This window comes from Sorex fumeus, unplaced genomic scaffold, assembly GCF_029834395.1.
Source record: "Sorex fumeus unplaced genomic scaffold, SorFum_2.1 ptg000010l, whole genome shotgun sequence".
Classification (NCBI taxonomy): Eukaryota; Metazoa; Chordata; class Mammalia; order Eulipotyphla; family Soricidae; genus Sorex; species Sorex fumeus.
This window is the reverse complement of record NW_026606067.1, coordinates 924,234-939,323: the sequence shown is the minus strand read 5'-3', so window position 1 is coordinate 939,323 and position 15,090 is coordinate 924,234. Positions and strand designations below refer to the sequence as shown.

The 15,090-nt window shown below is 42.4% G+C and overlaps 1 protein-coding gene across 3 annotated transcripts in view; it reads left to right on the top strand.

The window, feature by feature from the left end:
* Positions 1-15,090, top strand: part of PPP1R12B (protein phosphatase 1 regulatory subunit 12B) — a 250,443-nt gene that overhangs the window by 89,787 nt on the left and 145,566 nt on the right. For all 3 annotated transcript variants that reach the window (XM_056110653.1, XM_056110652.1, XM_056110651.1), the window contains exons 7-9: positions 2,731-2,810; positions 4,581-4,720; positions 11,128-11,237. In XM_056110653.1, coding sequence (XP_055966628.1) covers positions 2,731-2,810; positions 4,581-4,720; positions 11,128-11,237 — 330 coding nt within the window. The remainder of the gene's footprint in view (positions 1-2,730; positions 2,811-4,580; positions 4,721-11,127; positions 11,238-15,090) is intronic.

Below are 15,090 nucleotides of genomic sequence, written 5' to 3'. Positions count from 1 at the left end.
ATGAGTTTTAGAAAATAAATGTCATAGATTCAAATCGGTTATTTTTTCCCCAATTAGGAACGATGACATCTCACAACATTTCTTACATTATTGACCAAAAGGGCATCTATATTTAAAGTAAATTAATTGTAAAAAGGAATATGTGACTTTCTTAAAAAGCAAACATACCCATAAACTAAAACTGTCACTTGGTGCTGGAATTAGGCTCAGTGGGTGAGTCACACTTCTTCCACATCCAGCAACCATCCCGAATTTAGCCCTCTGCTCCCTCCTCCGTAATCTAAATCTTCTGTTGTTTGGATGCAAGCCATTCCTCTTAGTGCTATGTATAGGAGACTCCTATGAGCACAGCACCCATGTACATAGTGAAGAATGGAGAAAAACCCTTATTATTATAATATAAGAAGTAAATACTTAAGTTTTCTACTTGTAAGGTGGGTCAGTAGGTTGGACATGGAGAATAAAGATGAATTTGTGTTAGGGGTTAGAGAATTTCTTATTTGAATCGGGTGGGAGAGAAAAAAATAACTGGCTTTGGACCTGAGATGTGGTTCAAATAGCAGAGAACATATGTAGTATGTGCGAAGCCCTGGGTCTAATCCCTAGCATGATCCCTGAGTATGGTCATGTGTTGCCCCCACAAAAATCACTAGCTGTGTTGTTTTTGGTTTCTGGGTCACAACCAGTGATGCTCAGGGCTTACTCCTGGCTCTGTGCTCAGGGTGCTCAGGGCTTTCTTCTGGCAGGACTCTCCGAAACTCTATAGGATGCTGGGAATTGAACCCAGGTCAGCCACTTGCAAGGCAGGTACCCTACCTGCTATTACTATCTCTCCAGCTCCTAAGAAAAATCATTAGTTTTGATTTTCCATGTGTGCAGACTAAGAACTATGCTGAGCTGAACTTTAGGACTAATATGAGAAATAGCAGTTGTGAATGAAAGAACTATATATAGTTCAATACCGAGAACAAGCCAGCCATGTCTATATCTAACCTCCTGGGTATATACAGCGTCATGTCTCAACAGGGAAAGTGAAGATACTCCCCAATTCAAGTGGGAAAGTCACCTCTCTGAGCTCAGACAAACATTACCTTCATTTCATTTTCTTCAACAAGCAATGGAACCACCAACCTCTAGAACTTTCTGATAGGGCATCAGTACTATATTTAGCAGTGACAGTCTCCCTGATGACAGATAAACACTTTGCGTGGTTAGAGTTGTGTTTTTCAATTCTAAAATGGTTTTTAGACTCCTGTGGAAGTTGCATAAGTTTGAGTTTAGGGTCTATAAATAAATTTTGTTTAGAGCACATAATTTAAATACAAGTTTTTCTAAGGGCCAATTTCCTTTTGCTGCCTGTTCTTAATTTCTTTTTCTTTAGAACTACTGCCAACTAAATTCATCTATGGATCATAAAGGACTCTTTCAAAGTTTTTATTTTTATGACTGCATGTACCTATGTACCTATACCTAAATATCTATAGCCATAGCTATCACTGTGTCTGTCTGTCCTTCTGTCTTGGTCATACCCAGCAGAGCTGCTTCTATGGTGCATAGGCCAGTGTTGCTTGGGATGATTAGGGCCATACCTGGTGGTTTTGGGATCCAACAGACTGTTCTGGAGAGCGGACTCAGGGCCTTCCCATGCTAGGTGTGTGCTCAGACACAGTAGTTCTGGAGACTACTGGACCACACCTGATGCACCAGGGTCTTCTTGGCACTGCTGGGCAAGCTGTGTGATTCTGGAGCTTAAAACCCTGGCCAGGCGCATGTCAGATGTGCGCCCTCCCCACTGGACTGTCTCCCCAGTCCTGATAGGATGGCTCTTTCATTGCAGCTCGAATACCAGGGTTTTTGGTCTCTCACCGTAGATGGGGATTTTTCTATTTCCTTGTCTCCTAAGGCAATCCGTTTGTGGCTGTTGGCTTTGTCAGTTCTCTCCTCTCCTTCTGGTGGTGGTGCTGTCTGCCTTCTTTGGATGACAGAGCCCTTTCCTGCCTTCCCTTCATGGTGGTTCCTGCCGTGGCAGTGACCAGGGATCACATGCTCACTTGGCTGTGGTGCATACACACTCAGCTGTCTCGGTGTCCGGGGGTTATGTATGTTTTAGTTTAGATGTTCACGTGGATCACACTCGCTTCATTGTCCTACGTGCATGCCTTCTGGCTCTTAGGCTTGCAGGGGGCCACTGTGGTGCTCACATTCGTGGTCCCAGGGGAGTGAACTCCTGGCCAGGCCTGCACATTCTTGAGGTGTAGTGTTGGCTGGGTCCCCCACTTTAGGTGAAGTGCTCGTATACCCCTGGCTGTGGTGGGCAGGAGATTGCACACTCAGTTGCAGCTCTGGGGTCCCAGATAGCAGAGCCACGAGTGCCACTAAGCCCATGTGGGTGGCAATTGAACTCGGGACATCACTTTTCTGAGGTGAGGCCTGTGTTTGTTTGGTTTTGGTTTTGGGGGCCACACTGTGCTCAGGGATTTCTCCAGGGTCTGGGTCAGGGATCACTCCTGGTGGAACTCAGGGGACCAGCTAGGATGCTGGGAGATAGAACCCCGTTGGCCATGTGCAAGGCAAGCACCCTACCCACTGGGCTACTGCTCAGGCCCCTTGAGGCAGGTGCTTTTGACACAAAGTGACCTCCTCAGTCCTAACAGTACCATTTTGAGTTCTTCTCATTGCTGCTGATTTTTACCAAACATGAACTTCTTTTTTTTTTTTTCTCTCTTCAAGCTTCGAAGTGAAAAGGAGACCCGGAATAAGCTCATTGAATCAGACCTGAACAGCAAGTTGCAGAGCGGACTCTTTAAGAAGTAAGATATTTGGGGCTTGAGAAATGTGATGAGCTCTGCTGTGTATGTGTATGCAACATATTTAGCTTGAGAATTTATAGTAAAGAAACTCCAGTTTTAGCCAAATGATCTTCAAACATATGGGGATGCTTGAGGTGTGAGGAGGTGGCATAGATATGTGGGGGAGATTCCGAGGGTAGATGGACACATTTTTAACTTAGACATCAACTGAGACTGCAACATTTCTATTTTTTCTAGTTTAGGGTTAAAAATTAGTTTTTGTTTTATTTAAACAACCTGGTTTACAAAGTGGTTCATAATATAGTTGTTATGAGCATTCAGTGTTCCAACACCAATTCCACCACCAGAGTGACCTTCCCTCCACCATGTCCCCATTTTCCTAGTCACTTCCCACACCTGTCCACTTAGCAAGCACAAAGTTAATTACTCTATGTAGCTTATTGCAACTGAATGGGTAATGGAATTATAAAAAAAAAAAAAGCACTATAGTAAAAGAAAATTTGTGACAATTGTTGGACTGGAGCGATAGCATAGCAGTAGGGCACTTGCCTTGCACGCAGCCAACATGGCCAACCTGAGTTCGATTCCCCTGCCCCTCTCGGAGAGCCCGGCAAGCTACCAAGAGTATCTCGCCTGCACGGCAAAGCGTGGCAAGCTACCCATAGCGTACTCAATATGCCAAACACAGTAACAGTTGTCACAATGGAGATGTTACTGGGCCCGCTCGAGCAAATCGATGAACAACGGGAGGACAGTGACAATTGTTATATCTCACCTTGGGGTCATTGAGTTCTTATGAGAGGGTTTACTAAGCTGTTTGTTATTACTGAGTCTTCTGTTTCATTGTTTTTGTTTATTGAGCTTAGTTGGCTACTGTGTTACTTTCCGATCTCATTTGTGTGCTCCTACTGGGTTGTCAGTATTGTGGATTTTGAAGTGACTGTGGGCTCCAGAAACTCGAGGATCTGTAGAATTGAGCCCATGAGTTTACATGACAGTGGCTGTGGGATGTGGGTGTGGCTGCCAGGGATTCCTGAAGTATGGGGGGGGGGGTGAGGGAAGGGGAGAGATTGCTCACCCCCCTCCCCTCTGAGAAGACCCTAGAGCTCTTGCTAGCTTAGACGTTCGTAATTAGCTAATAGAACTTCCCTAAGCTCAGGGACAACATCTACCTTACCACTGTACTAGTACCTAACTTGATTTCTGGCATATATAATAAATACAGTTCATACTTATTCTGTCACTGTCAGTCACTGTCCTCCCGTTGTTCATCGATTTGCTCGAGCGGGCCCAGTAACTTTTCCATTGGAGACTTTGTTGTTACTGTGTTTGGCGTATCGAATATGTCACAGGTAGCTTGCCAGGCTCTGCCGTGCGGGCAAGATACTCTCAGTAGCTTGCCGGGCTCTCTGCGAGGGGCGGAGGAATCGAACTCGGGTTGGCCATGTTGGCTGCATGCAAGGCAAATGCCCTACCGCTATGCTATATTAAATGATTTAAAACATATTTATTTTATCATCATGAGATTTATAGCTATTCTTTTTCTTATGTGTTGAACAAGCCAATTGCTATAAATACTAAAGTCTAAACACTTAATCTTCAGAAACCTCAGATATAGAGAAATGCCTCTGTAAAGATTTACTTGAATATATTTCTACTGTTACTTCTAATATAAATGCCTTTAAGATTCATTTTTATTTCACCTCATTCTCACTGAACTTAAGAAGTAGTTTGTCATTTTTGAGTTAGACTGTATCATCTTTAATTTAGCAAAGAGAAGATGCTCTATGAGGAAGAGACACCAAAGTCCCAAGAAACGGAGGAAGAAAACAAAGAATCCAGCAGCTCCAGCTCCGAGGAAGAGGAAGGTGAAGATGAGGCTTCTGAGTCTGAAACTGAGAAGGATGCAGGTAAAACAGAGATGTTCAGAGCGATGGTTCATCCCTTCCTTCCTTCCTTCCTTCCTTCCTTCCTTCCTTCCTTCCTCCCTCCCTCCCTCCCTCCCTCCCTCCTTCCCTCTCCCTTCCCCTCTTTTTCACTATCTTTTTGCTCTTTCTCTTTCTTTGTTTTTTTTTTGTTTCTGTTTTTATTGGAAGAAATTTAGAGCTATAGTTGGGGAGAGAAGAGAAAGAGAGACACAGAGAGACAGACAGACAGATGTAGTCAAAGGAGAGCACAGGCTTCTTTAGAATAGAAAAATCAAAGTACACATGTATGAGAAAGTCCACATCTCAAGCAGATGCAGGCCAAAGAGGCAAGGACAGGCTAAGAAAGTATATATCTCTTGGGCCGGGGCTCTACAGAAGGTGGGGCTTTTGCTTTGCATTTGGCCACCCTGGGTTTGTTCCTTGGCACCCCATAAAGACCCCTGAGCACTGCCAGGAGTGATCCCTGAGTATAGAGCCAGAAGGATGCCGTGAGCACCACTAAATGTGGCCCCCAAACCAATAAGTAAATAAATAAATCTAAAACCAGAAACTGCAACAAACTAAAAAGACAGAAAGCACACATCTCAAGAGGAGATGTGGACAAGTGCAACAAGACCCCTTGTTTCTGTAGTGGGAGGAGATCATTGCTTGTCAGAGAAGGTCTCCAATTATTCTTGAAAGAGCAATAAGTTTCATTTCCAAAGATTCCAGACCCCTGGAGAATTTGACTGTAAAAACTGGGAGCTTGTTAGAATGTGTTAACCAGTTCCTATATTGCTGCATGATAAGGCGCCCAAAGAATTTTTGTAGGAGGGAGCCAAGTTTTCTGACCTTGAAGTAGTAGGTGGTATAAAGACCAGATTCCAAAATTCTCTATATTAACAGTCAGAACAGGTGAGATTCTGCAGAGACAATTTTGGTCAAGTACATCTAGTCAGATGATGAAAATCTGCATTGTTTTTTGAACAGAATCTCTAACGTCTTTTTTAAAAAAAATATGTTCTTATTATCTTGAAGCTCCTTTTATTACTGAGTCAGAGATAGATGAAGAATTGAAGTTCTGTTTACTTTTACGGTTCCTACATGCAATATATACATCACATGGGGCCTTAAGTTATTACAGGGCAAGATGGTAGCCCCACTGTCTGAGAGTGAGATATTCAGTATGGTGACACCAACTATAAACTATCCCATAGTTATTTATTTTTTGGCAGTGCTCAGGACTTACTTCTGGCTCTGCACTGAGATCACTCCTGTGCTTGGGGGACCATATGGGGTGCCAGGGATAAAACCTGGGTCAGCCGTGTGCAAGGCAGATGCCCTACCTGCTGTGCTATCATTATGGTCCCAGTACAGTATCTCATAGATTTTGATATATTGTATGACAGTGCGAAAAGGAGTTCTGGATTTTACTGAATAAAGGTTCAGTACAGTTTCTCATGAATAATTGGGAATTCATGATAAATTAAGGCTTTAAAATGTTTGTCTTGCATTCACTGGCTTATTTTCTCTCTAGATTTGAGTCTATAAGAAATGAAACATTTTTTGACAGTATAGCAGATCTATTTTTTTTAAATTTTAATTTTTTTGTTTTAAATTTTTATTAGTGAAACACCATGAGGTACAGTTGTAGACTTACAAGTTTTTGTGCTTGGGTTTCAGTTATACAATGATCGAGTACCCATCCCTCCACCAGTGCCCATTCTCCACCACCACAGATCCCAGTATCCCTCCCTCCCTTCCATCACCCCCATCCCACCCCACCTCTGTGGCAGGGCAAGAAATGAAACATTTTTAACCAGAAGATTGTGTTAGAGGGGAGTGCACTAAGTTCATAATGGAGTCTGTGTTTTTCTCTGAACTCTGTCATGGCTGGCAACATACAATGAAGATATTTAGTTCTTTCTGTGCCTCTCCCCATATCCTATTGAGGTTGGTGTTGTTGGTATGGTCTCCCGCAGTTATAGGAGAATATTGCCTTTCTTCATGTCTAGATCTCTGAGGGTTATTGAGTGTTCATAATGGGATTAGATAACATTGGTTCTATAGAGAACCCAGGCAACAGCTAAGTTGTAGTACGAGAGGGAACCATTCTTTCATTGAAACTTGAATTTCTATGATTAAGTAGGGACAGTTTGCTCTGGAAATGCTGACATAGTAAAGCTATCAAAATATAGAAATATCTCTTTTAAAAATCCTTTCATTAATTACTTACATTCTCCAGTCTTCTTGTGTGGAATTCGTATTTGAACTTGCCGCATGCCAGATCACTTTGTTAGTTACCAAGTTTTGAAGAATTGAAGAGAGCTGCCTGAACTACTTTTAATTGCTTTATGACGTGCACCCATGCTTTGAGTCTCTTGTTCCACAAAGCCCATTGCTATTGGTGTAAGCTATCCATAGCACCTTATTTCCCATGATGCACCTTTGTTCAGAAATCTTTGATGACCACCTTCTCTGTCTTTGCCTTCAGAGTAAATCTCAAGTGCTCTAGCCTGACCTTCCAGTGCTCTCCATAGGTAATAACTTATGCTAGCCACATTGGCATAAACTCTGTATTCTCAAACATGTCTGAAACCTTTCCTGTCCTTAAATATTTCTTTGTGTTTTAGAATTAACTTCTATCAAATGCTTAGTTGAGAGATTTCTGCTAGAAGCAATGTGATCTAATTTACCGGATAGAAGTTTTTTTTTTTTAATTGAATCAGAGTGAGATAAAAAGTTACAAAGTTGTTCATAATTGGGTTTCAGTCATATAATGTTTAAACATCCATCCAGAAGAAGTCTTTCTTAAAGGTATTTTTATGTACAAGAAACTGAAAAGTAGTGGATCACTTCACGGTTCTACCACTCTGATTACTGTCCCCACATTTTCTCTGTCTCCAGTTCTGCATACTTATCTCTGTTGGAAAAGTCATCATTTTGGCTGGGAACTCAAGGTTTATCCTTGTACTCCAATCTCAATACAATATTTGGCATATGGAAAGCCCTTCATTTAGTAAATGCTTTTGGTTGTGTATTTCTTGGGAAAATACGGGATAGGAAAGACATATACACGTGACTAAAATACATTTCACATGAGAAATAAAAATGAAGTTCATGTTGTTCACTAGTAAAAATTACCTTGAAATTAAAGTATTAATTTGAATTAATACTCTTTATATGTTGAGTCCTTTTTATTGACTATGCACTGGAACATTTTATTTAATCCTTATACTCCCATTCTGAGATATATAGTGTTATTTCCACTTTTTAGAAATGCCCACAGCACTGTATGGGTTCAGGTTTTATAGCTGCTTATAGGTGTTTGTAGTGGCTTATCTGAAATCCTGACCTTGGATTCCTCAGAACAGCAGAGGAAGAGTGAAATTTGGAAATTTTCTTCCTAAGAAGTGAACGCTGAAGCTCTGTAAAGGATGAGCTGTCCCATGGAAGAGATTTCCCATCATAGAGGAAAGAGATACAAGGAGTCTTGGGCCACACAGATATTCAGGAAGTAGCACCGTAGCACTGCCCTCCCGTTGTTCATCATTTTGCTCGCGCGGGCCCAGTAATGTCTCCATTTTGAGACTTGTTGTTACTGTGTTTGGCATATCTAATACGTCACGGGTAGCTTGCCAGGCTTTGCCTTGTGGGCGAGATATTCTCAGTAGCTTGCCAGGCTCTCCAAGAAAGGTGGAGGAATCGAACCCGGCTCGGTCAGGCTGGCTGCATGCAAGGCAAATGCCCTACCTGCGGTGCTATTGCTCCAGCCTTGTTCAGGAAGTAAGTGTAAGAATTAGTGAAGTCATTGAAGAAGGTATGGTCAGAGAGGTAGAGTGTGGGGAAAGCTTGGGTGGGTATTTTTGCATCAGAAAACCAAGGCAGGAATGAGTGGGAGAATCAGCTAATTTCCACATCTCACAGTGTTCCTGTTGCTTTGAGGACTCTGGCGTCGGATTTCAGCCAGTGATAAGACGGCAGTGAGGCAGTGAGGCTCCGGCAGCCTCAAGTCCAGTTGAGATTTTACTCATGTGTCAGAGCCCAGCCCAAATTTCCTTTAGAATGTTTTACCGCCATAGGTACAAGTTCTTTTCCTTTCTCTGACTCTTCTAGCTATTTGAGCCATTTTGTATGCCTTATGCTGCTTAGTGCTAGTGTCATGTCTATGTTGTTTTTTCTTATCTCCCCTCATCACAGGCTGCAGAAGCACTGGAATACAATGTGCCTCTTATTCATCTCTTTGCCTTTCATAATATCTAGCAAAAGGGCCTTTGACCAGCTAGGTGAAAATAAATATGTGGAAATGTGGAAAAATGGGTCAGATTTAAACCTCAGCGGTGCCCACCATATATATGTGTGCTGAAAGAATGCTTGTTGAATACATGTATCATATTTTTAAAGATACACAATGCAACCTCATAGAATGAAATCTTTTATGTATGAATGTTGTTGTGACAATTACTAATTATATTTGGAGGTGAATGTTAGCAGTTTAACTTAGATTTCCTCTTTTTTTTTCCCATTTATTTTACTCAGTGACCAAAACATTTGGTGTATCAGTTACCTGCATGGCAGAGCCTGGCAAGTTCCCGTGGCATATTTGATATGCCAAAAACAGTAACAATGATGTGTTTCATTCCCCTGACCCTGAAAGAGCCTCCAATGCAGCACTGTTAGGAAGAAGGAGTAAGGAGAGGCTGCTAAAATCTTGGGGCTAGGCCGAATGCAGACGTTACTAGTGCCTGCTCAAGCAAATCGATGAATAACAGGCTAACAGTGATACAGTGATGTCAATTGCCTGTCACTGTCCTCCCGTTGTTCATCGATTTTCTCAAGCGGGCCCAGTAACGTCTCCATCGTGAGACTTTGTTGTTACTGTGTTTGGCATATCGAATACATCACGGGGAGTTTGCCAGGCTCTGCCATGCAGGCGAGATACTCTCGGTAGCTTGCCGGGCTCTCCGAGAGGGGCGGAGGAATCGAACTCGGGTTGGCCATGTTGGCTGCGTGCAAGGCAAACGCCTTACCCACTGTGCTATCACTCCAGCCCGTCAATTGCCTATTGCTACATTATAAGTCATCTTAAAATCAAGTGGGTACAGACAACAAGGGTATAGTTGTGTGAGTTGGCAATGGGAGGGGCCCAGCTTAATTGACTTTTCTCTCCCTCATTAGTGTAATACACATACAGCAGCAAATTCATGTGTTGAGTCAGTTGGTAAGATAGCTGAAAGACAGATGATCTTACTTAGATTTCTAACGTTTGGGAGGATGCTTGGTGCAAGGGGACCGTTTGCCTCTTGTTATCACAAGGTAGCTGGATTCCAGCATAATCAGGGAAGACCCAGTCCATAAGCTCTTTTCTAGTCTCAGCTTGTATTGCATTCATAGTGTTCCAGCAACCATAGAAAGTCACACAGCCAAGCCCAGAGTCAGTACGAGAGAAACCCCCTCAGGGTGTGGTTCACTGAGAGTTACAAGATAGATTTCTTATGGCTGGAGATACTCAGATAGTATTTAAAGAGTGTCATAAAGAGGAACTGGAGAGATCATAGAGGGGTTATGGTAGTTAATGCTGATCCCTGGTACCACATAGAACCCTGCATAAAAAGGTTCTTTGGGCACATTATATGTAATATGAAAGAAGTTTCTGGTCCTATATTTAGGAGTTAGAGGTAAAGCTGGCATACCAGGATAAGAATTCCATTGCGTTAATTTTCTTATGGCAGTGGGTGCAGAGAGTCATCTTAATTTGAGTAGAAGCATCACATGACATCAATAAGGACTGGGTTGACAAGGCATAAACTTTTTAGCAAAGGCATCCATACACATAAAGATAAAAAGTCTCATATTTATTTATTTTTTCATTGATGATTTTGGTCTTTTATTTATTTTTATTAGTGAATCACCATGAGGTACAGTTACAGACTTACAAACTTGTGTGCTTGCATTTCCGTCATTACAATGGTCAAGTGTCCATCCCTACACCAGGGCCTATTTTCCACCACCAATGGTACCAGCATCTCTCCCATCACCCCCACCCATCCCCCCCCACCCCTTTTGCTCTCTTTTTCCTTTCTGGTGTTGTGGCTTGCAATAGAGGTATTAAGTGACCATCATGTTTGGTCTGTAGTCTACTTTCAGCATGTGTCTCCCATCCTGAGCAGATCCTCCAAACGCCCTTTACTTGGTGGTCCCTTCTCTATCTCAACTGCATTTTCCCCCAGCATGTAAGGCCAACTTCTAAGCTGTGGAGTAATCCTCCTGGTACTTATTCCTACTATTCTTGGGTGTTAGTCTCCCATTCTATTACTTTGTATTCCACAAATGAGTGCAGTCTTTCTGTGTCTGTCCCTTTCTTTCTGAAAAGTCTCATATTTAGATTTGTACTTTTCTTGTCTTAATAGATAAGAAGTCAGAAGCCACTGTCAACCATTCCAGCTCTGAAAGCAGGAGGAGTGTGTCAGAGCAGACATCAACACCAGCTCAAAATACCTTCTCTGCCTCTTCTCGGAGAGTGAGTACTTGGAGTTTATTTGAACATAATGTCCCCTGATGCAGTGACACACAATGAAAACCTTAAAGAAACACTTCTGGGGCTGGAGAGATATTACAAGGAGTAAGACACTTGCCCTGCATGTGGCCAACTCTGACTCAATCTCCAGCATTGTATATGGTCAAATTCTTGCAAAACAATTAAGTTACATTTTCACTTGCACCAGCCTGCTCTGATGGCTGAACAAAATACCATAGATTGGGTAGGCATATGAGAAAGATACTTTTTGGAGGGGGTGGTTTTATGCCATACTGGGCAGTGCTCAGGGCTTAATCCTGGCTGTATGCTCAGGAATCCCTTCTGGTGATTTCTTCACTTTTGCTCTGGACAACATATGCAGTTCCAAGGATCAAACCTGACTTAGTTGCATGCAAGCCAAGCACCTTGATTGCTGAACTATAAAAAGATGCTTGAATCAAATCAACCGCAAAACTTCACTGGGTGTCTTTCAATAATAGAGAATGAGTTTTTCATAAGAACTCTGAGATCATGGGCCTAGCTTATCCGTATCTTGGTGAAGACTCTCTTGGCCTTGCGAGCAGCCTCCTCTCACTGTGCTTTCACACTGTGAGAGAATGAACTTCCATATTTGTTCCTCTTCTTCTAAGGGCAGCATCCCTACGAAGTCGGAGGCCACAGAATGACTTAATTTAACTTTCATCACCTCCACATATAGCCATTTTTGGAGATAGACTATGAATGTGGACAGGGAAGGCACACACAAGCATAGCATCTTTTACATTATCCACCAAAGCAATAGAACCATTCGTCGACAAGAAAATGTGCCTGAAAATAAGTGCAGATAACATAGGGTATAGTAGTCTGGGACCAAGAAATTTTGTCAATTGCCTGTTTTCTTCATATCTGAAGATAAGTATTTTCTTACTGGATTAGGAAGATACCACGCATCCAGGATTGTTTTGATGTTTACTCCCCTTCATGTTTAAATAAAGTCTTTACATTTTATGATAGAAAGCAGAGAGGCAAAGAACTTGTAGAAATACCAGCAGTACCTCCTCCTGTAACATTATTCAGGCCTCTTAAGAAGTTGTAGTTTTCTGTGCAAAGTTGAATGATGAGCCTGGCAGTGAAAAGTTTAAAATTGAGGTTTAAGTTGATCTGAGTTCTTTGGAAGGTAACTGTAGAAAAAGCCCTATGGTTTGAAAGATTTTAAGTTTGTGATCTAAGTGCCATGACTTAGAAAGACAAGCTTATGATGTCATTGTGGAAGAGAGCAAAGAGGACCTAGCAACTTATTTATTTCTACGAACACTGTTAGGAATTCATTACGAGCAAATACAGTGCAGCCATCACACACTAGCCAGGCTTTTAGTTACACCCAAACACTCCCAGGACTTCTAGGTATGAGGAAATGTTTTCATTTAAAGATTAAATACACACACACACACACACACACACACACACATTTATTTGTCTTTGTTGCAGTAATGTTGGGAAGGGCATTTGCCCCCCTCAGAAATGGGGCAGAGAATAAAGAGCTTATATGATTGAATTTCTAAAGCCAAGAGATCACTTGATCACTTGATATCCCGTTACTCATCGATTTGCTCAAGCGGGCACCAGTAATGTCTCCATTCGTCCCAGTCGCATGTTAGTGTAGCCCAGTGGCATCTGCTCGCTACAGGAACACGAAGAGCCTCAAACCGTTTGTTTAGGGTCTTGACAAAGAAGTCAGACCATCTCATAGGTGGGCGGCCACGTGTTCTTTTGACGTCACATGGAATCTAGTCAGTAACAGCTCTAGTCCAGCTGTCATCTTCAAATCGCATTACGTGTCCAGCCCATCTGATTTTTGATGCCTTGGCAAACGAGACAGCGTCCCTGATTCTCGATCGTCGATAGAGGTTGGAACTCTGGATTCCTTCTCTCACTTGAGTGAAGTGTTATATTCCAAGCATAGCTCTTTCAATTCCTCTTTGGGTGACCCGAATAGCGTTCTCATCCTGTTTTTGTAGGGCCTACAGGTCTCTGAGGCATATGTTAGTGCAAGGAGAACGGTGGAGTCAAAGAGGTGTGCCTGGAGCCGGAGTTTCTTTGTTCTCTTAGCTATTTCTTTGATGCTCTTGAAGGTGTTCCACGCTGCTCTCTCCCTCCTTCACAGCTCAGGTGCCAGGTCGTTCATCATGTTGAGTTCTCAACCTAGGTATACATAACTGCTGCATTTGGAGATGTTCATTCTGTTGAGAGAAAATGGAATGTCAGGAACTGGTCCATTTTTCATAAAAATTGTCTTTGTGAGATTCAGCTGCAGTCCGATCTTTCCACACTCACAGTTGAAGTTGGCCAGCATCTGTGCCACTTGGCTAATGTTTGGTGTTATTAGAACGATGTCATCAGCGTAGCAGAGGTGGAGTAGTTGCCGACTGTCTGTCTTCACTCCCATTTCTTCCCATCCCAGTCGTTGCATGATGTTCTCGAGGGTGGCACTGAAGAGTTTCAGTGAAATGGTATCACCCTGCCAAATCCCTCTCTTGACATCAATGATTACTTCCTTGTTGAATTGTGAGATCCTGGTGGTGAATCCGTAATACAGCTCACGGAGGATCCTAATGTACTGAGTTTGAACACCCTGTTTGGTTTGATTACCGCATTAGTCTCAATAGAATCAAAGGCCTTCTTTTAAATTGATGAATGTTAGACAGAGTGGCATCTTGAACTCCCAAGAAACTTCAATGATCTTGGTCACTGTGTGGATATAGTCAGTCGTGCTGAATCCTTTTCAGAACCCCGCTTGCTCACATGGTTGTCCTTCATCTAGTGTTCTGCCAATCCTATTCAGGATGTCTCGAGTGAACAGCTTGTAGACAATGGACAACAAGCAGATCGGGCGATAGCTGCCAATGTACTGGATGTCTCCTTTCTTGTACAATTGAATGGTCCTGCTGGTTTTCCATTGGGATGGAACCTTGCATTCAGACAGGTAGCATGTGAAGAGCCGAGCCAGTCTGTTGACGAGTACTGATGGCATATTCTTCAGGTGTTCAGGTCTGACTTTGTCTGGGCCGGGTGCTGTTCACTTCTTTACCAAGAAATGGCATGTCGGAAACCAAGAGAAATACATAAAAATTATGTACATTCAAGTGAATGAGTAAAGATGAAAATCAGAATGTGGGCTAGAGATAAGTGGTTTAATGTTTTTATTACATTTCTATTATCCAAGATAGTAAAAGTAGTCTGGTACCTGGTGAAAGACCAAAGCTTTCTTGCAGAGTCCGTTTCTCCCTCCCCCCCCTCCCCCTGCACACATGCCCCTCCCCCACTCCCACCCTAGCCCTCAGAAAGAGACTATTGATTGATGTTCTGTACATTAGTTAAACCACTGACTGGCCTTTGGGCTAATTCTAGTCTATAATGGTTTCCATGGCAAACTGAGCACATTAAAGACAATGCAAGTTTTCCCTACAACTTTTGTTTTCTGGTGTTAGGATTTTCTAATATTAACTTAAGTCAACTTGCCACTGCAAGTCTTATTATAGTACTCTAACTACTCTTAAAGGACCAGTTAAGCTCTTCATCACATATTGAGACCTGGAGAAGTGAAGTTATTTTTCAGTTACGCAGTGGATCAAGAAAAAAAAAATATGTTGTTAGAACTCAGGATCTTTTGGTCAGTCCACATTACATGAGGAAAGAAAATGGTGTTTAATTTTTCAGAGCCGCACTGCAAGATAGGAACATTGCACTAAGAATCTCAGGCTAAGGGAAAACAAGAGCGAGGAGAACTGGTCAGTGGTGGTTGGAATCCACCACAAAGTTTGTATGGGACAGAGGGTAGTAAGATAGAGAAGGGACC